Raw genomic sequence first — 26,816 nt, forward strand, 5'->3', positions numbered from 1 at the left:
CAGATGCCCGATGCCACCATCGACTCCATCACGCCACATTCAAATTTCCGAAGCTCAACTGTTATCTCATCCATTCCGAGTCCTGAGGTACATTTGTATGCCTGGGTAGGAAGGCATCTAATATGGGACAACAAAGACTCGGACGAGGAGTTTGAACTATGCGACCAAAATGCTGGAGACCATCTTTCATGCTAGTTGAATATCAGCAATGGGCCCTTTTGTTTAAATGAAACCAGTACACTTTTCAAGGTGTCAAAATTCATATGCATTTACATTAGGTTGGATTTCACTTGAAGTTGTCAACTGGTGTATGCAGTATCACATAGTGAATTGAGGCTTGGCGTTCCGCCCTCAGTACAGAGCCTCCAACCTTCCAAGGTTCACTTCTCCAATCTACGCGTGACCATCAATTCTTTCCCAACCCAATAACCAGTATGGAGCCCGCTGCACAGCCGCCGTCTCCGGCCTTGACGAATCCTCGCTTCACTCTCGAGCTGGAGTTTGTTTCATCTCTTGCGAATCCTTACTACCTCTCTCACCTTGCGGTCACCTACCCAAACCTCCTGGGTATCTCTCGCGCCGACGACGATGACCCCGATTCTGCCTCTTCGCCCGATGCCCAGGCTTTTGCAGCCTATCTAGCATACCTCTACTCTTACTGGAAGACCCCCGAGTATTCTCAGTTCCTCACACACCCCGGCCCAACCTTACGCGCCCTCCGCCTCCTACAAGAGGAGAACTTCCGCCGTGATATCATCCTGCCTCAGGTGATCGAGGGATTGGCAGGGGTCAATGTTCCCGGAGATGCAGCACCTGCCGAAACCGACGATGCAGGTCCCGCAGAACCGCAAGAGTCAAATGGTTCTAAGACTTGAGAGCACGGGTTGAACTATGACGTTCCCATTGTCTGAATTACTATCGACCACCTTTCCCGCCACGCCCCCTCCCGAATATCCTCTGCGGAGAAGCATTACTCGAGCATAACAGCAGTCAATCATTCTGTTATCAGCTACTCGGCATTCCCTTTGGTCCGCAAGATCATAATTGCGGGGAAAAGGTGATTCATGTGCGACCGAGGTATTGATTGAGATCGGCCGGCAGTTTGTCGATCGAACGACCACATGTTCGAGGTTCGCCCCAAGTTCAGGGTTCATGTTATCCTCAAAGGGTAATTGCTGGGCCTTTGCATAGGGTTCCTTGAAAGATACTACGGGGTTGTGAAGGACAAAGCGTAGTTGTGAATGAAGAAAACCGCGACTAGTTAGTACCTCTGATGTACTACAGATGTTTACGTGTACTCCATAGAAGCGCCGCATCCGTATGGTTATTTTCTTACTGTTGCAATTGATACTCCACCAATGAAATACATTGCATCCAGGAATAATTTAATATCCATAGAGACTCCATAAGCTAAGCAGAATAACTTGATATGTAGTGTACGTGGATCTGACACCATCGTGCGTCTCTTGCTTTTTACCTTTCGTCATATTCCGAGACTCAGGCTCTTCCCAACCTTTTTTTTCCCCGGACACGAATCTTCCCTCCACTTCATCCTTGAAATCTCTTCAATCTCACACAAAGCAGATCCATTCTGATCTTTTATCGATAACAATTTAGGGGAATCTCTGGTTTCCTTGGTTCTGAGTTCACGGGATTAGCCCCACCCCCTGGTGGTGATCGGCCGCCAACTACCTCATCGGACAGCCGTTCCCGTCTAACGTGGCTCTGAACGACGCCCCCCATTGACGACAACCCTCTCCTATGGCCGTCTGACGGAGACACAGATATCTTTCTTTGATCGTTTTGGCTGAATCGTCGGCTTCGAACCTCGTCTTACTCCCGCTTACGGACCTCCCTCGGGGGGTACCTCAGACATCGTTAGCGCTATGGAGTCAGTACGCCAGTCATGTCGGCCAAAGCATCAGGTCCTGACGTTGAAATGCTATCCTCGATATCAAAAGGGCGTTGCGGAGGTCAAGCCGAACCCCAGTGAACTCTCATATCTTCTCTACTATGCGAGTACACGGCGCAGTAAGCTGACCAAGGTTGGCGCTTTTCTGGAGAAGAGGGTGGCCAAAGACGTTTGGCGTCGCCGATTGGGGTAAGTTGGATGTGAGGGGTGAAGATTGCAAGGCCTCAATCAAATCGGGAGAATAATAAACAGCTGACATTGACTTACAGCAACGTCCAGGTTGCGCTTCATATTCTGACCGCGCTCATCGAAAAAGTCCCTCGCGACCTTCCTATCTACGCGCGCTCTGTCCTAACCATCATCGACACCGTTTTACGATCGAACGAAATTTCCATGGTGGAGGACTCGATTGCTACTTTCGAAACTTTCTGTCACCACCAGGATATCGCAACCATTGCGGCTGAACAAGGAATCGCCCAAAAATACCGAGAGGTCGTTCGTCTCTACGCGAGCTTCGCTGACCCATCCGCCGAATTTTACTCGCCCGCTAAAGTCAGTCCCCCGATTTCGATCCGATGGAGAAATGCAGGACTGCATGCCATTTTCGAAGTGTTGTCGGATCCGACAGTGTTGCGGCCGATGGAGGGAACTCTCTGAATATTATCTTGCCGGTCATTCTGGAGAATCTTTACTCGCCAGATGAGGATGTGATTATTCCGCTGAACGCCAGACTCCGTGAGATCCAAGAAGGTGATCATGATGCCGCCCGACCTAGGAGAATGAGCGTTACAACTGTGCATACGGTAGATACGGTCGAGGCCGACCCTGCACTGGCAGGTGGAACAGCAGCAGACGTTGATCGGAAGGCCGAGATGGATGCTAGGCTGCTGGCGTTGCGATGTCTCGAGAGGATCATTGTTTCTGGAAGCAACCGTGGTCAAACACGAATTGCGGCTTCTATTATCCTGCGATTCATCTCGAACAAGCATTTCCCGCGGTTGGATTCCCAGGACGAGTGGAATGAACAAAGCCGGCGTGGAAACTGGGCTACTTCCCTTATTGAGCTGATTGCGAACTGGTGTCCTGTTCAGGTTCGATTTGTGATCTTGATCACAGCAATGGATATATTGCTAGAAACGAACCCGAAGGAGAAGGCCCTCGACTCGTCATCCACCATCCTTTCTGTGGTTAATTGGCTTCTTAAATCCTCGGTCAACATGATCGGCTTGAGCGTTATGGATATCCTGCTAGGACTGATTCACTACGCCTCCAAAGTTCTATCTCCACAAGAAGATAATGACACAGAAAAGAAGAGAGATCCTCGACCTGACAGCCCAATAGTCATTTCCGACCAGCGAAAGGCCCTGCTCAAACTTCTTGAACAGTGCATTGGAAATTTGGCTACTCATATCTACTATGCTGATCAGGTGGCTGACATGACACGAACTATTTTGCGACGCTTCAAACCCAGCCTCAATCACGATAGTGCTGCCCAATCTACCCTGGCCACTGTTCATGAATCCACCGCCTCTCCCATTGCTCCCACTCAGTCTCTGTCAGACCCTACTGGGGAAAAATCCCAGGGAGAGACATATTCGCACGCCGCTGTGAAAGTCACAGCCCTTAGGGCGGTCAGAGCCATCTTCATCGTGGCGAGCCAGAGAAAACCGACCTCGGATTCCGAATCTAGAAACCCTGTTGGGATTCATGTCTGGGAAGGAACTCAGGGCCTTCTCCGAGATTCTGACCGCGATGTTCGTGACGCCTACGCCAACGCATTGTGGTCCTGGCTCCGCCTTGAAACAACAAAGGACGATCTCAAGGTGCGAAGCGACTGCATGAAGTATGTCAAACCTTCTTCGAAGCGTGAGTCTGAGTCTATTGACAAGCCGAATCGACGAAGTACTTCAGCGCCAGGGAATCAAAGAGAGATCATAGCATCGGCTGCGCAATCTACATTCCTCCGATTGCTTCATTTGGCCATTTACGACTCTGCCCTTGAAGCTGCTTCAGATGACTCTGAAATCCAGCTGTTGCAGATCCTTCTAGAATGTCTCGTCGGCCACCTTGGCGTCAATGCTGTTCAGTTTGGTCTTCCTATGGTCTTAAAGCTACAGGAGAGTATGTACACATCGGTTGACCTAGGCTCATCCAAGGCCCGAATCAATGTTGCACACCTCGTTCATAGCTATCTTCTTGCTGTGACAGAGAAATTTAACCTCGAATCATCCCAGGCTGGTGTCGAGATACGTACCGAGATTGAGAGAAGGCAGAGCAAGGGGCAGTGGCTATATAGTACCCGAAAGCCACTGACAGATTCTTTTGATCTCGGTATCAATGATCTTGCTGTCAATGGCGAGCAGGCTATCCACGATGATTCTGTTTCGTCGGACGATTTGACATCTTTCCGAAATGTTGAGACCCTTGTGAATGGAATTGATGAATCCTACCGTAAGACAATCTCGTCACCTCCCCAAAGCCCCCCCAACATCACCAGCTCAGGGCTTCAATTTTCCTGTGTTGAACCAGCATCCGTCCTCTCAATCACATTTGGAAGAGGGTCTTCCCTCAGCTGTGAGGGAACAAATGTTATCTTCATGGTCTCGAGAGTCATGCCTAGCTGCCGTCGAGAAGGAAAGTGTCAAAACACTTTCTCTCAGTGGCTCTCGTGGAGGCACCTTGCCGCGTAACGGGAATGCAAACGGCAATTCAAACACCTCTCCTGCTGGCTCTGCTACGAACAAGAACCGGCGGATGAGTGTTCATGATGCTTCACGGACACCAGATCACAGTTCCAGCAGAGGGTCTCCAGTACGTGCGATGGATTTGCGACGCGTGCTCTCAACGAATAACGGCAGTCAACTTCGCAAGCTCAGCCCACTGCGAAGCCACGTTGATGCATCAAATATCAGCGTTTCCTCCGGAAGCGACAGTATGGTGACTGACCACTATTCTGTTTCGGAGATGGACCCTGATGGGACATCTATTCGGCAGCACGATGCAGATGGATCAGAGACCCCCCGACCATCCGCATCAGGCGACAAGACCACAATTGAGCAACCCATCAATCTAGATTTTGCAATCTCCGAGGAAATTCCACCAGTTCCCCCTCTCCCCACCAATCTATCCATCCCTGGTGGTTTCCCTAACGACTCTCAACGCTCCTTACTCACTGAACGACCATCTACAGCCCCTGATTCTAAATCAGCTCAAGGTCAACCACACGCTCGCAACAAGTCCTTGAACCGTCACAAGAGCCGTAGCAGCCACAGTCTTGCCACTGCTTCCTCTGACGCATACCAGGATTTGAATGGCGAGTCTGCCTTGGACAGCACGCAGCGAGACGAGTTGAAAAAGCTTCTAGATGGTTTTTTGGCTCCTGAAAACAGCGCACTGGCCAATGGTGACCGTCCATCAACTGCTTCCAAAACACCAAGCAGATCAGTTTCAAGCCGACGACAAGTCAATGGCGGCATTGGACGTCCTCCTTATTGATTTTCTCCTAAATTTTACCCTTTGGCGCCTGCGCCCTGTACAGTCGATTCCGATAACTCGGTTCTTTGATATCTCATTCTCACCTGCCCTTTTTTTCATTTCTCCTTTCTCTTTTTCTCGGCCCTGCATTGTACATGTTTATAATCCCGGTCTCTTCCCGTTATCATGCCTGCTTTGACTCTTCTGAAGGGTGTTAGATCTACTGCGCCCTCAGAACACATGCATCATCGGCCCCCTTCTCCAGGCCCGGTATTTGCCTCTACGTTCTCTTGTACCTGCTCTTTCTTTTCTTCTCTTTTTTCTCCTCGGTTTACTTGATCTTCCGTCCTTTTACTCTATTTCTTTCTGCATATGCTTATTTTCTCACCCACCCGCGTCCGATTTTCATTTCCTTTCTTGTCTTGGCTTTTTTTGGATACTATCAGCGAATTTTTCGCTGTGGGTACTGTATCTAGCTACGTTGTCGGTAGACGCAAATAGATGGTGCTAGAAACAGATCGAGGATCGGTTCCTGGTCATGTACTTTTGTTCAAATCCTGCTGTAGCATCCGAACTCTGAAGTAGTACTAGCAATAGAGTGCACGATGGGTAGCACCCGTGGACTCGGACACGGGTGTAATCTTGCACAGGAGTAACAGCTGAACCCTTCCAAGGTTGAAGTCATACTATCAGCTTTTACAACTTTGCGAGGCACATCAAATGCTTGAATCTCAAGGATGACAACTCTTCATAGAAGAAGGATCAAATTGATGAGACACTATGCAAATACGCTCAGAATATCACAATTCAACGCCAGTGCATAGAGATATAATAATAATAACAAGGGAATGCAGAAAATCAGTTCAATAAGGATAGAGCCGAGGATAATTTACTAGACAAGCTCAAAAAGCTGGCTGCGCAACTAGACGCACAGGTACAGACTCAGACCCAGACTCAATATCCTCTCCCAACCCAGAAACAAATTTCTCTAGAGCATCATTCTGCGTCGGGCTGAAGAACTCCTTGAAGGTCTTCTCCAACACATCCTGCTCAATCTGCATATGCTCCCCAGGCAAGGTCCGGAAATCCAACCTGTCCTGGTCATCCAAGGTCTTCAAGCCCAACCAATCCTCCAAATAAATCTTCCTCTCCTTCAAAGGCGTAACCGTCCCATCCGTACCATTCACATCCGCAAAATGCGCACTTTCCTTTGGCACAGCGACGGTATCATTCCCAAACATATACATAACGAACAAATTCAACGTAGAAAGCCTCTTCTTATACTCCACCTTCTTCTCCGCACGCTCATTATTAATATCCGCCAGAAAGTTACTATGCTCCAAATACGGAGCTAGATCATTCCGATCACGGAAATACTGAGCGGGTACAACATGCGCCTGGACGAATTCCACCCACGTCCCTGAACGTAGTAAACTCTCGGCTGCATTGCAGAACCAGTCGCCCAGCGCACAGGATTGGAACTCGCTTATCCCGTTATGTTGACTGCCGAATGTAACGAGGTTATGTACCGGTGGCTTATTACAGCGCTCGATATATCCGCGGAGAAATTGTCCGCCTTGTGAGAATCCCATCGCGTTGATTCCTGGTGCTGTGCTGAGGATTGGATCGGCGGCTAGTTGTTCGCAGACAACTTCTAGTTGCTCTGAAACGTTTCCGAAGAATGTGGCTTGTCGGTCGCTGTTTCCTGTATCTGCGAGTCGGATTATGTGCACGTATGTACCGGGGTTCGCGGTTTGAGCGAGCTCGGCTACTTTTGTAAGACCATCGCGCTCGTAGTTATCGCCCAGGCCGTGCCAGATTACCAGTGGAAGTTGGGTAGTGTCTTCGTCATTGGGGGCTTGGGTGTCGGGTTTGATGGAGAGGGAGAGAGTGGTTGTTGTGAGGGAAGCTAGTAGAGGGAGGAATCTGATGTACAGCATTTTGGTGCTGGGACCAGTGCCCATGGAACGTTAAACTTCTTGAATGAATGGGTCAATTGAACTTGAAGGTTGAAGTTGGATGATGTGAGAGCTGGAGTGGAGCCGGATCTGGGTCCGGGGAGAGATATGTATCTCTCTATCAGCACGTGACGGGGTCACCAATTGATGTGAGAAACCGATATTGATGAAGTGGAGTTGTACAATGTGGTATTACTGGAGTAGATATTATGTTAGAGAAACAGAAATTGAATGTATCCGGGATATTCTCGGATCGATCTGACATCTGGACCTGTCGAGAAACAACTTCAAATGTTCAGTATGACACGGCAAGGTCAACAGACGAATACCTACCTCCAGATATACAACTTGAACCTTGGAACAACCGTGACCAACTTAAAAACTTCAAAATGTTGAAATGATCCGCAACTTCATGTTGAACTTGAACTAGTGTTGTAGCACTTCAGTACTAGTATCTCATATTCATGCTTCAAGCGTGGATTCAAAATTTGAAGTTATACATTTGAATGTATTACGATAGATGTGATTACTACATACTACCTAGGGGGCTTCCAAGGTTCCAAGCACTTGAGGCTCCACCAAATTACTCTAAGTTGAACTAAGCTCACCGTCGCATGCCCAGGTGGGCTGACGGTGCGTTTATGCTCATGACTTGAAGCTCTCATTTCTACCTAGGTATCGTGTCTAATGCGTTCTAGGAACTTGAAGTCATGTCTGACGTGAGTATTGAAAAGTGATGGTGGAACTTGAATTTACCAGCTTGAACCTTGGAACATTTGAGCATGAACTGTTGAGACTTGAAATGTACTTGAGAGGAAGGACATAGTACTTCAGGACTGGTAAAACCACCAGTTGACGAGTTATTATCTGAAATCTTCATAAACAAATACCATCGACGGGTGTCTTTCAAGTTCCATATGTATTTACTCTCATCCAATCAGTTTTGTCAAGAGCGACTGGACTGTACAGAGGGAATAGTTCAAGTTACGGGAATTATGGCATCTGGAAGAACCGGAATTTTTCTCGAAATCTGAATGTATATGTAAAATTTGATATGAAATAATTTGTGGGTAGTACAAGTTCAGGTAGTTTCATGGCTTGATCCTTGTCCTCAAGTCTAAGGATCTGCCCAAAAGTCTTCACTGGCACCGGACACATAGCCATTTCCCTCGGCAACCAATGATGGACTCGACGGCATTGTGTGAGGACCCGCTTGAGCAACTGAACTTTGATAATTGCCGCTGCGACTGCTCTGAATATTCCTGGAGACTGTGGTCCGTTTTTGATGTCCAAGCCAGCTGGAGGTCTCCTCGAATGATGCATCAGTACGAATGAGTGGAGGGGAAGTAGATCTTTCTTTGGGACTATAGGATGATTCATATTGCTCCTGTGAACAGGATTCCGACTTTGAATTGCGTTGAAGTTGCTCTGCAAGGAATTGGTCATCAATGGTAAAACGACGAGGTCTAGCTAATGGCGAGCCTGTTGAAATATAGTGGATGCTTGCCAATGATGCAAGGTCTGGTTGCAACTGAGTAAATGGCGGGTAATGGTTAGTAGACCCAGCGCCCGAGTCTGCAATTTGGGATAGACCGTCATCTGAATACTCTATCAGGGGAGTTTCAGCCGTGTTCCTTGGCTCTTGAAGACGCAGCGGTGTACGGTTATGACTTGGGGCCAGTGAAAGGCGCCGAGGAGCGAGTCTCTGGGAGGTCCCCCGGTGAGCTGGTAGACTTGACGAAAATGATGAAATGACATTCTCATTATCTAATAACATCGAATGTGACGATGGATGAGTTGTTGGTGTTTGGGTGTCACCAAAATTGGAACCGGCAAGGTGGCCATCGATGCGAACTTGAATGTGACCCAGATCGGACTCTTGCTCAACAGTCCCCGCGGCATTTTTGCGGAACTGATGGCCCTGCAGTAAACTCTGATCTCCATGCCGAATCGAGAGGCGTTCTCGGTCAATCTCCGTTAGCTTACGTCGTTTTCCGAATCGCGCAGATTCTGTCGCCGAGGTGAAATTGATATCCAAGGGGCGAGTCACAGAAACCGCAGCCCAGTCAGATTGTTGTAAGAGACACCGCTTCAATGAGCCCGGTTCTGCAGTGGAGCTTGGGAAAACCTTGGTGGGTTGAAATGCAGAAGAATCGACGGTCCTAAACCCCAGTCACAGACCGCCGGTTAGCACAACCGCAGAGCTAATCAAGCAATGCCGCAGAAGAATAATAAATATAAATTTGTCAGAAAGTCCATGTTTTTGCCACTGACTGATCTGCTTCTGCCGTATCCCGTTTGTCTCGTTGTGAGAATGGAAGATTAGGGAACCCATGAAACTCGATGGCCTCACCCGGCGTCTTGTTACGAGTCAGTCGAGATTTGGCAAACTTCTGTTTTTGATTCTTGGATAGTCCACCAGGGCGTGAATGTCGGTGTAGTTGACCACCCGTCCAATTCATTTTTAAGAGACGGTGAGTTTCAATAGTGAAACTTATTCAAGATTTGAGTCAGTTGATAGTGGAGCTTGAGTGGGGACCTCGATATCAACACTATTCCCAAATAGGGAGACGAACCAAACAGAGTAAACAGTGCAAACAGTACAAATAAGTCACATGACCTACCGCACAAAATGACGATTTCTCTTTTTCTCTCTCTTCTTCCCTTCTTGATTATGTGAAAAATGTTATAGCACAAACCCCTTTTACGACAACCCGCGACAACTCACCAGATCCACAGGTAAGCCGTGTTTGCTTTCCAGATTTTTGCCTTTTTTTTATTTTTATTTTTTTTATTCGCTTGTTTGCGAGGATCCGTGCCCTCATCTCCGGTGACCACCGGGATCCTCGACCTTCTCGACCCTTTGAGTCTTCTGATGAATCAAATAATTAAAAGCATAGTTCACCTGAAATCTTCGGATTGCTGAACGAAAAACTTTATCCATCTTTCTCATATCTGATATTGTCTCAAAAATTGTTTTATTTTTATTTGTTCTGAAATATTTATGCGATTTTCGGAAATTCAGTCACTGACTCCAGTCGACAGGTCCACTGAAAAAAAGAAAATATTGACGCCCAAGTCTGCATTGCTACCCAACGTGGGTCATTCTCGCCCCGGCCCGCTCCTCCGGGATCCAGTTAAATAGAAAATTATGATGATACCTGTTTTACAATCTCGCGTGTGCTGTTCCTCTTCTCCTGTTGGACCTGGTTGGACCTGCGTAGTCCCTGTAACTCAGTAGTTTCGTCCTTGTCATTCTTGTCATTCTGACGGGGCTTTGCAGATTCCCCCTCAGCTGTAATGATGATGATTCCGTAACCCTCAGACGTGGACGATTCTCCTCCAAACAGATACTCTGTCCACGCGCGGAGAACCTGCCGATCGCCCATCTAGGACATCATCATGCAGCGTAAGCCCGGATGGGGCCACCAATCATGATCTTATACGTACATTGCCAAGGGACCCAGATGTTGTCTTCGTCTCACCGCTACAACATACATCTCGCTTGAGCCACTCGGGACCAACCATTTGCAAACCGAGTCTGCAGATACTATCACCGCCAGTCTTCATCAATGGCTATTGCTGGTGCCAACACCTCACTGCACGATGCATGCTGCGAGTCTGGCACACGCCATGTTTGACTTGGCCCCACCCCACTCCGAATACCGGTGTCTGTGTGTGTGTTTTTTCTCCTTTCACTAGGAACTCCCCTCTTTCCCCCCAAGTACTAAAAAGGCTGCTGATCCCACTTCTGTGCCTAAACTCCTTTTCTTCTTTCTTCTCTACACAAAACTTGGATACCCAACTATTATCCACCGACTTGGTTTGATTTTGACCAAATTGCATCATTACTTCCACTCCATATACCTACTCCCCCCCCTTTTTTTACTATACCCATACTTTGCCATCAACCAGTCTCAGGACCATTGGAGGCCTCCCTTTTTGCTACACACCAAAAATCTCCCTGGTTATACTTGCCCACAGGATTTTTTTTTTCTACTGCCACATTTCCCTGGACAGGATTTGCTTTGTTGTTTCCCAGGCTTCTGTTTAGTCTGCTATAACTTCGCGCCAAACCGAAACACATCAGGTAGTCCCCATCACAATTTCTTTGGTTTTGCTTTTGATATTTCTCTACTTGTTTTTCTTGCTTGTTCCTATGCGCTTTCATTTGTTCGATCTACTGGACCTGTACCATCGCCAACCTGTCTACCGGATTTCGACAATTGTATACTATTCCTTAGTATTGCAATCCAAACTCCCAGGATACCATGGATTCCTCAAGTGCCCTACTTGATCTGACCTTAACTGGTTCCACTGCCTATGGCAGCTCCCAAAAAGATTAATGTATCTTTTGTCACATGGAATGTCTCTGGCGCCGGTCGCCAGTTCCCAGGCCTATCTGAGTGCTGTTTTATGTTGCACACTCATTCGAAAACTTCCCTGGACTTTTTACCTTTTACTACCTGGATCTCTTTTCCGTGGACTCCCTTCCTCCAAGCCTGGTGTGAAGTGGATTATGGATTCATTAACTCCCTGGATACTTACCTTGGCGAACCTTACTACCTGGATTTTATACTTGTTGATACCTATACATCTGGAACAAATAATGAATAATCCCTGGAATGACTTGACCATGGCCTACTTTCTCTCAACCACTATGGATCCACTACTACAGAATTATACTGTCCCAGGACTCTGAGCTTAATGTTGCTCTTTCCACATGGAATGATCTTTTTTACTTTCAACATCTTACCAAGGCCACACTGATTTATGGAACCTGGCTATGCAATCCTCCTGCTGGCCTGTCCTCATTTGACTGTTTTACCATATGGATTCCGTTTCCTGCTGCATGACTCGACTAGTAGCTTCCTGGCCACGAAAAAAAAAATCCCTGGCTCTTGCACCCCAGACCACAAAGACCACAAGATTGTCCCATAGGCTCCGACTCACTCCCTGGATTTCATACTCGACAAGCACAACACAAGACTTATCCTAGGACTTTTCGACCACTCCGTGGAATAATTCTCATCTGACCGTAAATTTGGTGCGTCCAGACACTTGCACTCTGCAACAAGATGTCAAAGCTAATAGCCATATAGGTTTTACAACTTCTCTTCAGGACCATGGACTCTTACACGTTTTCTTTGCTCTTTTTTATTTCTTTTTTTCTCTTGTTCAGATTTCATTTTCTATATACTGCGATCTTGATAGATTTGACCGTGTAGATTACTGACTTGATGATGCTTCTTTTCTTACAGTGACTCCACACACACATACACACCTATACACACAATGTCTCCCAGGACCAGCACAGACTCCGAGCGAGTTTCTCTTTCCAGACACACCATGGTACACGGAATGTCAAGTATGGCCTCAAGAACACTCCAGGATGATGAAATGTCGTGCCATGACACCTCTTCTCTTTGCTCAAGTATTGCCACAAACCATGGAAACCCCCAGGACATGAAAGACTGGAGCATAAACACTTCAGATTCTCTCGATCAGGCCATTTCTTCCAAGGATTCTCCCCAGGTGCAAATGCTTTCTTTTTCGCTGTCTCAGCAGCTGATGACCCCCCACGGTCGGACCAAATGATGTGATGTACACAGGCGTGGACTTCCCAGCAGTCTCAGACCTGCATGATCATAATGAATTGCCCCGGGATTTTTACTCATTTGTGGACCTTTCTTCCATGGATAATGATGTCTGCGGTGTACAGACAGGCACACCGGATGATGCTCTGTCTGTCGCACACAGCCCACACACTGATGAGGGTCATTACATGACCAGCCATGAATCATGGAGTGTTATGATGGCTGATGGCCAATACCCCGGAACCACCCTGGACCAACTGTCGTCAAGTCTTTTCCAGACTGTGCCAGTCTCGCCGCCTCTGACTGAAGCTAGCAATGATATTCCCATTACTTCTTCATGTTCACACCAGGGATTTCCTTCTTTCATGACCGCAGATGATTCCATTCTGGGAGAGTTCACCTCCACCTCGCCCATTACCAACCACGGGATTAACCCAGCGGAGCCCTTGTTCCCAAACACATCCACTCCTCTCAGTGAGCAGGACCCTAACAGGTAGGTCGAGTTCACAAAAATGTAAAAACATGTAAAACGCCAGGTCAAGTTCTAATCATTCTCTTTTTCCCTTTCAACAGGACCATCAGACCTTCCAAGCAATCCCGTCGGACAGCCCTTCCAGGTGCTTCTCAGCCCGATATCAAGGTTGAACAGGATTTCTTCCCTCCTCTGCCCATGAGAGAGCCAGCTCGCCAAAGATCCAAGGATGGAATTGAAGGCCGCAACCCGCGCGAGCACCACTACTACTCCCTTCCCACTCACAGTGATGGAAAATACTACTGCCCCTTTGCCAATGGAGAGAAGCCATGCAACCACCCACCCACCACGCAAAAATGCGCTTACCAGCAAGTTCCCCCTAACACTCACACCTTTAAGAAGTACGAATCAAAAGCTAACCGATACTCCCACTTACAGCAAGTACTTGGACTCCCACCTGAAGCCCTACCGCTGTAAGGTCCCAGCCTGCGTGGGTAACCAACTCCGCTTCTCCTCCAACGCATGCCTCTTCCGCCACGAACGTGAAGCCCACGGACTACATGGCCATGGAGATAACCCCCACCTCTGCCTGTGGGAAGGATGTGAGCGATCCGTGCCTGGATATGGATTCCCTCGTAGATGGAACCTGTACGACCACATGCGTCGTGTCCACGACTACGTCTCTTCCGAGCGCCACAGCTCCCCAGAGACTTCCCCATCTGCCCCCATTCCACCCAAGAAGAAGGAATCCCCCACTGCCACTGGCCGCAAGCGCAGAAGTGTCACGGGTCCCACCCCGGCCCCAACCATGAAGCGAACCCGCTCCATCCACTCTCAGACCGGACCCGTCAAGACTGTTCAGTCCACCGCTCAACATGGTCAGCGACTTCGCACCGCCGAGCACAACTACTACAAGTGTCGCTCGCGTCTTCTCGAGGAACTAGCCAAGATCAGTCCCCAGGATACCTCGATGCACGAGAAAGTCAACGCCAGTCTCCAGGAACTGTTTACTCTGGGCCTGAACTACCGACAGATCGAAGCCAGTCAAGTGATTTCCCAAGTTCCAAATGGATTGCCTGCGTGAAGAGAGTTCGCTTTTGTTAGCTGGGAACTGTAAATCCGTTTCATTGTTTTTCGCATCGAAACCGGAGTACAGTAACCTTGGAGAATTAGTGTTTGATAAAACTTCCGCGGAGGATGGATCTTTGTTCTTCTTTCCTTTGCTCTTCTTTTCCGGCCGGATTGCTTTGCGTGGACTTTTCGCGCTGCTTTTGTTTGCCGGATCGACAAATATCTGAAAGGTTCCTACGGGAATCATGCATACCTAGTATTGCAAAAAAACTTCCGGCTTCGGAGCTTCTGCTCCATGTCATGCCGGAAGGCTTTTCGGGGATCCATGAGGATCATGGTCTAGAGCCGGGCACTCTAGTCACATTTTCCTCGGATCTCCATACGGCTCATGCAATTGATTTTGCTGTTGTTGAGTCGAGACTCGCTATCACTGGAATGTGATGGACGAGGATGAGGTATGGACTGGATTCATGCCTCGCATATCATTGAGAAAAAAAAGAAACAGAAAATGGGGAGAATTTTTGTTAGGCAGAAGGCCTTTGCATTTGTATTCGAGAGATGGCGTTGCTTTTATCATTGGTGTTTGATTTTAGTTCAATCTATTGCTTTTGCATAAATTGTATCTTTCCTTTAAATTCTACCTAGACTAGACTAAATAGTAGTCAACATCTCTAGAATGTAAATTTCTCTAATCCATCAGATCTAAGTAGGCTAAATTGTGATAAATGCAAAGTCGTAATTTTGTCTCATAAATCATAATTACATCCACTCCGCTCTATGCAATTCTATCAATACCCAACTTCAACAGATACCATCTCTACCTACACAAGTAAGTATCCATGCAGGTTAAACCTCCCGATTTCAATCCTACGAATCATCCTCTGCACCCCCGAAATTCGAATTCAAAAATCTCACAAACGCATCTCCAATCTGATCCGCCGTCAACGCACCCTGCGCAGCTCCATGTCCACGTGCAATATACGAGCGATTCAAACTTATCCATTGTCTCCTGAAACGCTGCAAGCGCGGCAACGCAAGAATCCCACCCGCACCCGCGAGTTCGTCCGTAGTACCAGTGGTAGCAACATGAGCCGGAATGAAAACCGGGATCGAAGCCTCGGGGACAGTAATCGAGATTCCATTCGCATCCTTGCTTTGCGCAACAGCGACCTCTGCAGAAGGTGTATTCTGTGTGAAAGAACGGATGGCAGTCACAATTGCGGATGTGCGTTTCTCCATATCGTACAGCGCGGAGTGCTCTGTTGCTGCGGATTGTACGGTGGCTTGGTGTTGGACGATACGAGGCCGTGAAGAACCGCCACTTGCACTACCGCCACGAGTAAACGATGTGCGTGTTGTGGTGACACTCGCCGCAGATGAGAGGTTTGTCGTAGCGAGCGAGGAAGTGAGGTCTGACATGATAGTTACGGCTGGGGCTTGGGCGGAGGGAAGGACTATCCCTGTGATGGCGTGGAAGATATCTGCTATCGGGGGTGTTTCGTCGGCCCAGGGCACTGTGAAGAGGGGTCTATCCCAGCGGCTGTGGGTGCTGGGCTCTTCGTAGCGGAAGATGAGATTGTTGAGCAGCTCTGGGGGATACGCTTCTTCGGTATCCTGAGTTGCAGATTTGGATTCCTCTGTTGGAGCGGAGACCGAATCATTTTGTGGTTCAGTCTGTTCTTTCTGAGTTCTCTCCTCTCTAGTAGCTTGACGCTGGATTCGGGCGTCATTGTTCGCGACACACTGGTCGATCGGTGTTCCCACGTGAATCTGTGTCTGAATTAGTTTACTATCCAACAACCTTAGCAGAAAAGTACAAAAACATACCACACAGCATGTGGTTCCAGCGGCTTTGGCCTCACACCAGAGCTGATATCTCCATCCCTTGATATAGTTCATTCCATCGAGAATCACGATGTTGTCTCGTGTGAGGTTGCGCTTTGCGCGGGCGTACGCCACACCACGAGCCTCCTTTTCTGTGCGCGCATGGTCATATACAATGCGTCGGTATGAATCATCATGCGAGGGAACGATATGGATCTTAAAGCGAGACTTTAGAGAAACGGGAGACCCTGTCTCTGTGGCTGCGAAGAGCTCATCTTGTGCTTTCTCGAGAAGCGAGGCAAGTTGATTTGCGCGGTAGCTCAGGCCGGAGCAAGGGTATCCGGTGAGAATAACGAGCTAATAGCAGGAATTCAGTCAATACAGATTATCTACCAGTGTATTAAGGGCTCAACTTACCGGCATCTTGGGCGTCGTGTGTCTTGATGCGGCGAACTTTTTTTTCCCGCGGGGTTGAGCCATGTGACTGCGGGACAGCCTTAATCTATGAATAACCTTGGAAGACTAAGACTGCCCGATGAATTGGACATATTCTTCAAGAATTACTCTATTTAAGCATCAAATTACATTTCCATAATTGATAAAAAAAGTATTGGGTATAAACTTGTTTCAATTGTTCACTTTTTTTCAGATTTTCATCGCATAGACCGCTCATTCAAGTTATGAGAATGTCCCGCGATCAATAGTCTAGTATATTTGGTGCAAAATGCCAGCACTTGAGGGTATCACATCAACTTTTAAGCATTGCTCTCCAACTGATCCGGAGCCCAGCGGAGTTCATATCCAAAAACGGTCCTTCGAAGTCTCTCGTCCTACAATGAATCTATCAGCGAAATGTGGATCGTACTTGGGGTTAGCAGCACTTACACCAGGATCGTCTTCAAACAAAACATCACCCATAAGCTTCTCAAAGATCTTGGTTACGGTAAATCCACTTGACTCTGCCAGAGGGAAGAACTTCTCAGTCTGCGGTAACAACCACGGCTGATAGGGTGTGAAGATGACCAAAGCCACAGCACTAGGGTCCTTCTTGAGTGCCATCTGCATAGTCTTGATCAGATTTCCATGCTCGCGCCAGGCGTAGACCACATCCGCCATGATCAGCACATCAAAGCTGACAGGCTTCTCGTCACCAGTGGAGGGGATATGTGCCAGCAGAGGTTCCACCGTGCTGCCCCATTTGTAGCCCTCCACGTGCAGCTTGGATTGGGACGGGATCTTGTCGAGTGCCAGATCGGCATTATATTGCATGTTCTGCACGAGATCCAAGTCCGGATAATCGGTCATCACGGTAGTACGAGCTCCCATAATTGCACTGACAATACTCGGGACGCCCGCTGCAGCGCCGATCTCCAGAACATCCTTGTCGCGAGTGAGAGTATCGGCTCGCTCTTCGATATAGTGTGCGCTGGTTCGTCCGGCGTTCCAAAGCAGATTACCCTAATACCAATCATGGATCTGTTAGTCCCTTGCAGTGGCGGCAATTGAGAGATTCATTGCTCATAAGCGGGGGAGGGGTCATACATAGAGCGGGTGACTGCCCACAAGACGCACGCGCACTGTTTGTCCTGATAACATTTGGTGCTCGGCGAATGTGGGCTTCTCCTCCTCAGGGTAGTACCCCTCGGGATCCTGGAAGAGATCACCAGTCTCAAAATCCTCGTCGGCCATGGCAATTGATTTTTGTGCCCCTCATGCGCAAGGGAAAAAAATGGGTTTTATCGGCCTTATCGGATTTATGCCTGAGGCATGAAGGGACCGAGACCCTTCTCCAAATTGCAATACATGATTCATCCAGTGGCAGGGGTAGATCTGCAATATAATTTGAATATGTACTATCCAGGAGTTTTTCTTTGAGTAAACATTCATACAAATATAATTATAGCGAGCTCATAAGAGCAGGGATGGGTTCTATCTCCGTCGCACTCCGTACTTGGCCACCTTTAGTCTCAAGTTTTGACTAAGTGTTAATCTGAACTAGACACTAGTCTAAACGAGGTTTCGATAAGCCCATTAATGCATATAATCCACGAACTTGAACCACTCAGCTTTGGTGGCGTCCAATAACAATGACTAACTGGCATCCGAGTGTTAATCGTTCTTCCATACTTCGTACACATGCCCCGGCCGAGGCATTATTGTAATTACCGTATGTAATTTGCCACCTTCTGAGTGACAAAGGGTGTGGAGAGAAAGTGGAGATACATGGTAATTACGCGGTTAATCATCGGCCCCTCCGGGAGATCTTTGGAGAAAACCATCACGCCAGATTCTCTTTCTCCTAGATTCTCAGCTCTGTCATTCTCTAAGCGACCTGGGAATTCTCATCTTTCCCTCTCCCGCTCTTCCTCATATTATTATTCAATCTTGAATCCTCATACCATTCCCGTCATTAGTGGGGCTGCATCAGTCCACTCATTCGTCTTCCGCGGCTCCATCTTGAAGATCTTCACGGACTCGGTGATCTTACAGCCCCAGCGTCATCCTGCTCCTCGAGTTCTCCTTGGCATAAAGGATTTATTCACCCCATAAGCAACATGGATCCAACACAATCAACTTCTACTCAGACCCCAGCGTCTTCATCTTCCTTTGCAACCACCATGGCCTCTCTTACACCTTCCTCCACTCTAGCTAGTGCAGTACCCCAACCGCCGATTCCATTCACTATCCCTTCAAAACAAGACCAAACCTTGGCCGCTACTCTACAATCTACGTCCATCGGCGCTGCACCTGCTATGTCTCAGGGTCAACAGCCTTTATCTCACGTTTTCAACGGTTCCGCCTCAGGGTTACCAGTTGCGCAGGGAATCAACCCAGGTAGCATCCAACGATCGGAAACCGCCCCCGGCGCTCAACCCGCCGCGGACTTATACCCGCATCAGATTACTGGACTTGGGGGTCCTACTGCAACTGCCCCATTCCTACAGGACTTTAATCTTGTAGCAGAGGCAGCCAAGCGGGCGCAGATGGGGATCGTGATGCGTGATCTAGAGAGCGTGACCCTATAATTTGGATGGAGGCGCAGATAGCGACGAGGGGCCGGTTCCCCGGGCGGGGATAAAGGGGAGAAATACACGATACAACTACGAAACCAATCAACGTTTACACCCCCGATTTCCCGATACGAGCACAGCAGGTTTTGAATGCTCTATCTATATTTTCTTTGTTTGGCGTCAATCATGGGATAAGTTCTATGGGGGCTGACTTTGGGATAAAAGAATCTGGGCTCGCTTCATCTTGGACCAGCGATTCAGAATCTTTTCCCTTTCATGTCTTTATGCTGGGCGTTGTTTCCATGGCGTTTGATTGGCTGTGCGTTCGTTCTAGTACCTTATACCACATTTATTTGCAATACACGGAATTTTTACTACTGGGAATGACCCTTCTCCAGATATAGAGGTTTGATTGGCACTCAGAGTAGGCCATATTGGCTGGATGCCAGTAGAATATCATTCGCTTACGGAGTGATAGTCCGCATATAGTTACTTCTGAATAATGAGGGGTTAGAAGTATTGTCATTCTCATCCAGATGTCGAGTCCAGATGCAAGCCCTCAAAGAACTAATTTCGAGAATTTGAATCAAGTACAGACTTGCATGAATGCTACTACATCCTGCACATGCAGTCACAATAATAAGCACATTGTTTGCTGCCTTGAGCTGCACAGCCCTGTATGAAAAGACCTCTCAGCCACAATCCCATGTCTCACCCCACACATGCAGCTGCATTCCGCCATCTTCAAGTTGACCACCAAAGAATCCTTCACATGGCACTCCGTTCTGAGTACTCTACATTCGCCTCTTTTTCCTCGGTCCAGAACTCTCCTGCGGGGGACTTGGCGGACCCTTAACTTTACCAAACATCTTATCCAGCCGTTGTTGCCCCTGTTCAAGGTGTGCCACTCTAACCTTCTCACTAGCCAGTACAGGTGGCAGCCCACGAATCCGCCGCTGTGCATCCTCCAGTAATTCCAGCTCGCGCTCTCGTTGCCCTTGCACTGTGGGTATGGACCACGATCCCGATGAAACGGATTTATGTGCGAGTTTATACTTGGATCCTGTGAGATGGGTCTCGTACGTATTCGGGTCGACTTTTCGCACATGCTGGATGGTATTAGCCTTAGGCTATTCCCTCGAAGTACTCATTTCATTGCAGTAACCACCGAAATCAAAATCGGCAAACTTTGTTTAGTCTCTCTGCTCCGCCATGGTTACTGACTCACTTGATGTCCCACAATTAACCAGTGATATTCCGTTCCAATAGGTGCACCACTTCCCTTCGGGGCGTTACGAGCTCGTCGCTTCCTCGTCTGATAGTCGATACTCCAGAGGTCCGGTTCATTCTTCGTCTCTTTCCATACACCTGGATCATAGTTCCAGGTATGAGAGCCACCGATCGCCATCCCGGAATACAGTTGCCCGTTATGTGTTTTTATGGCGTTGTAGCCTAGACCCGGAATTTTAGATTGAGTTGGCGAGGCGACGATGTTATCTGCTTCGCCTCCCTCTAGTGCGTTTTCTTCCTCGTCAAGTAGAACAGGGTCTGGTGAAAGTTCCTCGGTGGGAGAATCATTGGTCTCGTATTCTGCTGAGCTGGCACTAGATGTTGGAGAGGCTGCCATTTTGTGTAAAAGTATTGATTCACTGGTGAATTGGGTTACGATTGGGTTCAGAATTCTTGAAGCTAAAAGAGCTTGAGTATGCTTAGAGCCATTTAGATGATGATGTCACCCTGATGGTATACTAGGTGTAGAGCTCTGGACCTCGGGAATTGATATAAAATCTCACTAAATTGGGTTAGCTTGGTTGAGCACCCCAGCTATACAAGTTGAACAACCTTGGAAAGACCTCACTTTACTCAGGTCGGAGGAGTAGAGGGGCTCAGTCTTCTGAAATTCAACCCAAAACATGATAAAGCACCTGGGCATTGGCATTGGGATCCCTCGTCCGGGCATCAGAGATCACGCACTGGTTTCACATTCAACTGGCACGGTGACAATCTCGGAAGGCAGTGTTTTTACAAGGAGAGAAAGGAAACCTACTATAAGAACCAGTACAGGGAAGGCGGATTGCTTGAGTAAGAAGATTTTCGGTATCTCCAAGGTTCAAGTGAAGCCACGATGGTATGCAAACAAATGTTGGTGTTTATTAATGTCATACCGCCCCGACTACTACTAGTACTGTAGCCTTCAAAGGTTATATACCTCACTTCTTGTTAGAACTTAGAACCACTGATCCGTCGTTCTCCCTCTAGAAAGCACCTCACCTCTCTTCTCCCTTCCCTTCCCCAAACACCGTCGGTGTAACGCTTTCCCTCTCCCAACACGATTCTAAAGAGTTTCCATATTCTTTTGAATCGGGAATTTGGCCACCTGGAGAAATGACTCTATTTCACGACTGTAGTCAAGTTCCTTCATCCCCAAAAATGGGGCTTCCGCTTTTTATGCCACCTTGCGTCCATTCAGGTCCGGGCCTGCAGCACCATCCACCTCCCGATCGGCCGGTCAGAATTCACGTTGAAGGCCCTGCCATCGCCATCGAGAGACTTTTCCCACATATTTGGAACTTGGAGGACGGAAAACGGACATTTTCACAGCAGGCAGGCCCAAAGTTAGCACGGTTAACTTTTCAAACTCTATATGAACGAGACGTGCGTCCAGATGTGGTTGACGATATGGTCATTCGGAATGAATATTTGGGCTGGATGAAAGAAAAATCCCCTGAGATGTAGGTTTGTGCTGTCATCCTAACAGAACAATCTAGCTAATTGTTTTCTATTAAAAGGACCAGGGAACTTGCCTATTATGGTGTGACATTCGATCACCTGGTCCCAGGGCATGGTACCAATCCCGAGGTATTGCATATCTGCATAATGGAGATTGAGAACGACAGGGGTACTTATGCGAAACATGGCTATGGAGTCCCGTTGACCCGACCGAGTATATCGGGAAGAAGGTACTCGCTGTGCCACGTTGTTGTCAGAAGAGGAAATCGTCGCAGGATCGCTGCGTAGTGAACAATTGTTTTGACGAGAGAGTGTACAGCAGAAGCTGAAAACCCAGCCTGGAACAGAATTTCACCCCTTCTCTTGTCATTGGTGCTTTAAGTTTGTGGGTATTTTCCGACATAGTCTGCTGAATTGAAATGCCAGTGAGCATTTGCGATAATTTAGTCATGAATCTAACACTATGCTTTAAATTTTCTTGTAACTATGAATCTGGAATAGAGAACCTTGGAATATTCCTATCATTCGAGATTCAAAACTGTGGAAGAATGCACATGGTGAAACCGGAAGCAACTTGAATTGATCACTGACTTGTAAGCATAAGACCGGCCCTAACCTGACTGCGTTTAATTATTGAAGATTGGCCCACACCACCTGGGTAGAGCACACTCAGGTGCTCACTTCAAATCTTGCTCTACTCTGAGGCTGTTGAAGCGTAGACTTGATAGCACTTGAGAATATCCCAGATTGCCAGCTTTCTGCAACCGATGCCAGTGTTGCTCATACTTAATTCGCGTAGGTAGTTCCTAGGTCGATTGGGAGTGTTTAAAGAGTCTAGACTGTACATTTATTTAGTCAGACTCGATGATAATTCCAAGGTTTCAAGGTTCGTATCTAAAGAAATGATGGTGATACTAGTAGATTGGTGGCAAATAAGGGGGTGATTAGGGCTTTGCCAAACCTTAGCGCGAGGGTGAGGGGTAAGCTGCTCAATTGAGAATTCAGCATTTTTATAATAATCTAACTTTACATAGTCAGTATGGCCTGCCAAAAATTGATACTATACTGGTAGTTTCAAGTTACTAGTATTAGTGGCTAAAACACGGATCCGAATGTCCATACCTAGTAGTGCTAGGTAGCACAATGGATCCAAGGTTGTAATCCTGCAGGGTCAATTCGGCCCCCACAATTACCATAACCCTAAACTCGCACTCAGTACTATATAAGATCAAGCCCGGCTTGCATCTATTTTTACTCTAAAGAAATTCCGCCATATAAGATCAATTCTATCTCTGGCATTCCTACTTTCTTCTTCACACATTTTCCCTTCATACTACTCGGCCTACTTCTAAGAATTCAATCAAACTCCACTTCCATTACACCGCATCATGGCTGACATGGATATTGACGCCGGCACCAAGGCAATCGCCTTCACTACAAAGAACTACCGCTCCCTCTACCCTGCCATCGATCCCACTAGTCCAGACTTATCCCAGAAGGGAAAGGTCATCGTCATTACTGGGGCCAGTCAAGGACTAGGCCGTCTAGTAAGAGACCACCATAGGTTGATACTCGAGCTCAAATCTCTTCTCTAACCAGCCGATAGAGCTTCGCTACCTCCTTTGCTCAAGCCGGTGCCGCCGCTATTGTTCTGATCGGTCGTTCTGCCGATGGACTCAACGAGACCGAGAAGACCGTCAACGAGATCAACCCAGATATTAAAGTTCTCCGCTTCGCGATCGACGTGACCGACGAGACAGCCATCAACGACGCTTTCAAGTCCATCGTGGCACAGGTCGGGGTTCCCCACGTTCTGATCAACAATGCGGGTAACCTTGCTCCTCTCGCCAGCACGGTGGAATCGGATCTGGATTCATGGTGGAGATGCCAGGTGCGTACAGAGTACACTCTGAGTCAGCATGTCAGGATATGACCCCAGGAGCTAATATCTGATAACCCTTTAGGAAGTCAACATAAAGGGAACTTTCATCGTTACTAAAGCTTTCCTGAAAGAAACCGGATCGACTCCATCTGACCCAACAACAATCATCACTATTACTTCCCAAGCATCGATGGGAACTGCACCGGGAATGGGCGCTTACTCAATGTCGAAGATGGCTGTCACAAAGCTGATGGCGTATGTGGCCTCCGAACATCCTACCATCACGGCACTAAGCCTCGATCCGGGTATTTTGCCAACTGCCATGGGCCACAGTGTGCCATACCTCGCAGAAGTTTTGCTTGATAAGCCGGGACTTGTTGGAGGTCTGGCTGTGTGGGTGTCCAGCGGAGATAGAAATTATCTCTCGGGCAGATGGCTCACAGCTAACTGGGATGTCGAGGAGATAGAAAAGCGAAAGGACGAGATTGTGGAGAAGAATCTGTTGAAGTATCGCATTCATGCGGATTTTGCGACAAATCCGACTGTTCATTATTGATGATGTGGAAGCTTTGTTTCATCTGATATATGTGGATTGATGATCTTTTTCAAATGTTTCAGAATTTTTCTATTGACGTGTATATACACGAATGCATTCGTGGGTTACTGCGTAAACACTTGGATTTCAGATATCAAAATTGAATGAGTTGAGGCTGGGTCAACATACGTGGACTCGGATGAACATCGTACTATATTTGGGATGAAACAAAACTCGCAGTCATCGACGCGTACGGGATAGCATGCAGAATAAGTCACCAACTTTCACCCCACAACCAGACCGAGAAACATTCATGGATTTAAACATCATCAATTAGTTTTAAGTTTGATGTTCTATAAATTCAAGATGAATAATGTATTTCGTACTACTGGTAGATCCGACCGGACCATCCGATCGACGTAAGGCGGCTAAAAAAGCCTCATGGCTCTAGCGTACACGCGATTGAAAACCCGCATCATCACGCAAGGCACTAACCGTATGATACATCTCCAAATCAAAATACCAATACTAGTACAACCTCAAAATCCACACCGTGGATACTACATCCACCATTCCCATTCTCATGATCCATGGATGAAAGTGACACCCGTCCCCACAAACATTGTTTCAAAACAGTGGACATCTGACGAGTACCTCCACTCCCAGCCTCGGTTCACAGATGACGGCTAAGGTGTTTTCGACGAACGACAATGGTGTGATTGCACACGAGAGAATAATGTAGCCGCCTATTTGGCTGAACCAGTGATAGTGCTTTTAGTGGGGATCTTGTGGAGGTGCTACTACTTAGTAGTGGATGGGATGGGTATGGTTTAGAGTTGTCGACTCATTTTATAGGATCAACGTGATGGGGTCTCTTTCCAATGTTCAAATGTTCGGATTGTATGAATTCCACTTGAAATTACTCAATTTAGAAGTTTACTCCGTACTTATTTACTAGTTACTAGTACCCCGTACATACTAGGATTACCTAAAATTATTGCGTATCCCACATAAACAAACATTTTAAACGATACAGTTTATGCATAGTATTGAAGCTAGTGGACATGCGCAGCAATTTCAAGTTAGTTCCAAGGTTATACACCTCCGAGTCCAGTACACCTGGGCACTGGCAGAGTACTGAAACTTAAGTGCCTGAAAGCCAGGTGGCCTTATGCATGCACAGATGTACTCAGTATGTACGTCGGGTACGGAAGTTCAGGCCCGAAGGAACTACTGCAAGTGGACTGAAGTAGTATTAGTAGGAAGAATAGATGGGGTAGTATGCATATTCATATAGTCGTATAAGCGAGGATGGACTGGTTCGGTTCCAGATATCACTAGCCGAATATTTCCTAGTCAATGTATATACTAACCTGGCACTGACCAAGAATCAAGCATTTGACCTCGGGAGTGTCTATCAAGAGAGACATTTTGAATGTAATTCGTACTAATGAATTCGTACTAGTGTCATTTCCCCTCACGCGACCGGGTAGATAAGAATTTTTTTCCTTTTTTTAGTGCTTTTTTTTAGGACGAGGCGTTTGCTGACGCACGTCGATCCACCGGCAATGCTTAGGTGGCTGGCAGTGCATGTGGCGCTCTTTCGACGTCTGAGACATGCATGATGATGCCAGAGAACCCGATCGTAGATTTTTGAGGAATAGTATCAGGGACTATCATCATCGTCCCTGAGTATTATGCAATATCATGCACAGTGAGATCAAATTATTTGCCGATTGGGTTGAACTACTTCAGTATATGAATGTTGAAGTGGGCCCTGAACTACGAGTAGAGGATCTTAGAACCAAGATTAGATGCAAGATTTCGATTTCGATTTCGATTTCGATTCCCAGACTCCAAGCTATGCGCAAATGTCAGAAGTCAAAAATGTAAATACAATGTATTCCCAGTGAATACAGACACAATCATTAGCTGGGAATTATCCAGATGTAAATGTACCAAAATGAAATGTGGAGGAACAACAAAAACCCCACTCCAATGGATATAATGACAAGAAAAAAATAAGAAAAAAACTCCGCCCGAGATTAAATAACTCCAGGGCCGCTATTTCCAATGTGCGGATTGCATGTGTATGTCTCATGGACATGTGTATAATGATCGTCACTGCAAGCAGTATCCCGATGATGACATCGGCTGTTTTTTGAGGTTCTCATTCCTTCAAGGAAGAGTTTGATTTCATGATAGTTCGATTTTGTTCACTTGGGACCATGTTTCCCTCGGCCCGAACGATAGCCCATTTTCATTTCAATCATGCCATGGGGATCCACAAGAACCGGATGGACCCGATTCAGCCCATTCTCTCCCCATGAAATAAGAAAAAAATATTGAT

General features: G+C 47.3%; 11 protein-coding genes across 11 annotated transcripts; 5 read left to right on the plus strand and 6 right to left on the minus strand.

The window, feature by feature from the left end:
* Positions 1-434: 434 nt before the first annotated feature.
* N7483_005061 (mediator of RNA polymerase II transcription subunit 31) lies at positions 435-875 on the plus strand (the record flags this gene model as incomplete). Its single annotated transcript, XM_057088498.1, has 1 exon — positions 435-875. The coding sequence occupies one exon, from the start codon at positions 435-437 to the stop codon at positions 873-875; it is 441 nt and encodes a 146-aa protein (XP_056948327.1).
* A 1,011-nt stretch (positions 876-1,886) lies between these two features.
* Positions 1,887-5,407, plus strand: N7483_005062 (uncharacterized protein; the record flags this gene model as incomplete). Its single annotated transcript, XM_057088499.1, has 4 exons — positions 1,887-2,101; positions 2,182-2,407; positions 2,470-4,363; positions 4,410-5,407. The coding sequence occupies 4 exons, from the start codon at positions 1,887-1,889 to the stop codon at positions 5,405-5,407; spliced, it is 3,333 nt and encodes a 1,110-aa protein (XP_056948328.1).
* Positions 5,408-6,288: 881 nt separating this feature from the next.
* On the minus strand, positions 6,289-7,326 carry N7483_005063 (palmitoyl-protein thioesterase family protein; the record flags this gene model as incomplete). Its single annotated transcript, XM_057088500.1, has 1 exon — positions 6,289-7,326. The coding sequence occupies one exon, from the start codon at positions 7,324-7,326 to the stop codon at positions 6,289-6,291; it is 1,038 nt and encodes a 345-aa protein (XP_056948329.1).
* Positions 7,327-8,461: 1,135 nt separating this feature from the next.
* On the minus strand, positions 8,462-9,806 carry N7483_005064 (uncharacterized protein; the record flags this gene model as incomplete). Its single annotated transcript, XM_057088501.1, has 2 exons — positions 8,462-9,506; positions 9,619-9,806. 2 exons carry the CDS (start codon positions 9,804-9,806, stop codon positions 8,462-8,464), a joined length of 1,233 nt encoding a protein of 410 aa, XP_056948330.1.
* Positions 9,807-10,493: 687 nt separating this feature from the next.
* On the minus strand, positions 10,494-10,733 carry N7483_005065 (uncharacterized protein; the record flags this gene model as incomplete). The annotated part of the gene is made up of 1 exon (XM_057088502.1): positions 10,494-10,733. One exon carries the CDS (start codon positions 10,731-10,733, stop codon positions 10,494-10,496), a length of 240 nt encoding a protein of 79 aa, XP_056948331.1.
* A 2,306-nt stretch (positions 10,734-13,039) lies between these two features.
* On the plus strand, positions 13,040-14,497 carry N7483_005066 (putative C2H2 finger domain protein; the record flags this gene model as incomplete). The annotated part of the gene is made up of 3 exons (XM_057088503.1): positions 13,040-13,434; positions 13,515-13,814; positions 13,852-14,497. The coding sequence occupies 3 exons, from the start codon at positions 13,040-13,042 to the stop codon at positions 14,495-14,497; spliced, it is 1,341 nt and encodes a 446-aa protein (XP_056948332.1).
* Positions 14,498-15,351: 854 nt separating this feature from the next.
* N7483_005067 (putative RNA polymerase II Elongator complex associated protein Kti12) lies at positions 15,352-16,731 on the minus strand (the record flags this gene model as incomplete). The annotated part of the gene is made up of 3 exons (XM_057088504.1): positions 15,352-16,254; positions 16,312-16,665; positions 16,726-16,731. 3 exons carry the CDS (start codon positions 16,729-16,731, stop codon positions 15,352-15,354), a joined length of 1,263 nt encoding a protein of 420 aa, XP_056948333.1.
* A 332-nt stretch (positions 16,732-17,063) lies between these two features.
* On the minus strand, positions 17,064-17,997 carry efm7 (putative nicotinamide N-methyltransferase Nnt1; the record flags this gene model as incomplete). The annotated part of the gene is made up of 3 exons (XM_057088505.1): positions 17,064-17,138; positions 17,194-17,766; positions 17,851-17,997. The coding sequence occupies 3 exons, from the start codon at positions 17,995-17,997 to the stop codon at positions 17,064-17,066; spliced, it is 795 nt and encodes a 264-aa protein (XP_056948334.1).
* Positions 17,998-18,863: 866 nt separating this feature from the next.
* N7483_005069 (uncharacterized protein) lies at positions 18,864-19,334 on the plus strand (the record flags this gene model as incomplete). Its single annotated transcript, XM_057088506.1, has 1 exon — positions 18,864-19,334. The coding sequence occupies one exon, from the start codon at positions 18,864-18,866 to the stop codon at positions 19,332-19,334; it is 471 nt and encodes a 156-aa protein (XP_056948335.1).
* A 779-nt stretch (positions 19,335-20,113) lies between these two features.
* N7483_005070 (uncharacterized protein) lies at positions 20,114-20,946 on the minus strand (the record flags this gene model as incomplete). The annotated part of the gene is made up of 2 exons (XM_057088507.1): positions 20,114-20,449; positions 20,548-20,946. The coding sequence occupies 2 exons, from the start codon at positions 20,944-20,946 to the stop codon at positions 20,114-20,116; spliced, it is 735 nt and encodes a 244-aa protein (XP_056948336.1).
* A 2,491-nt stretch (positions 20,947-23,437) lies between these two features.
* On the plus strand, positions 23,438-24,487 carry N7483_005071 (SDR family NAD(P)-dependent oxidoreductase; the record flags this gene model as incomplete). The annotated part of the gene is made up of 3 exons (XM_057088508.1): positions 23,438-23,596; positions 23,656-23,940; positions 24,014-24,487. 3 exons carry the CDS (start codon positions 23,438-23,440, stop codon positions 24,485-24,487), a joined length of 918 nt encoding a protein of 305 aa, XP_056948337.1.
* Between the last annotated feature and the right edge of the window lie 2,329 nt (positions 24,488-26,816).

The sequence above is a fragment of the Penicillium malachiteum genome (genome assembly GCF_028827825.1).
Source record: "Penicillium malachiteum strain IBT 17515 chromosome Unknown utg000002l:1.0-8849297.0:1.0-8852440.0, whole genome shotgun sequence".
Lineage (NCBI taxonomy): Eukaryota > Fungi > Ascomycota > Eurotiomycetes > Eurotiales > Aspergillaceae > Penicillium > Penicillium malachiteum.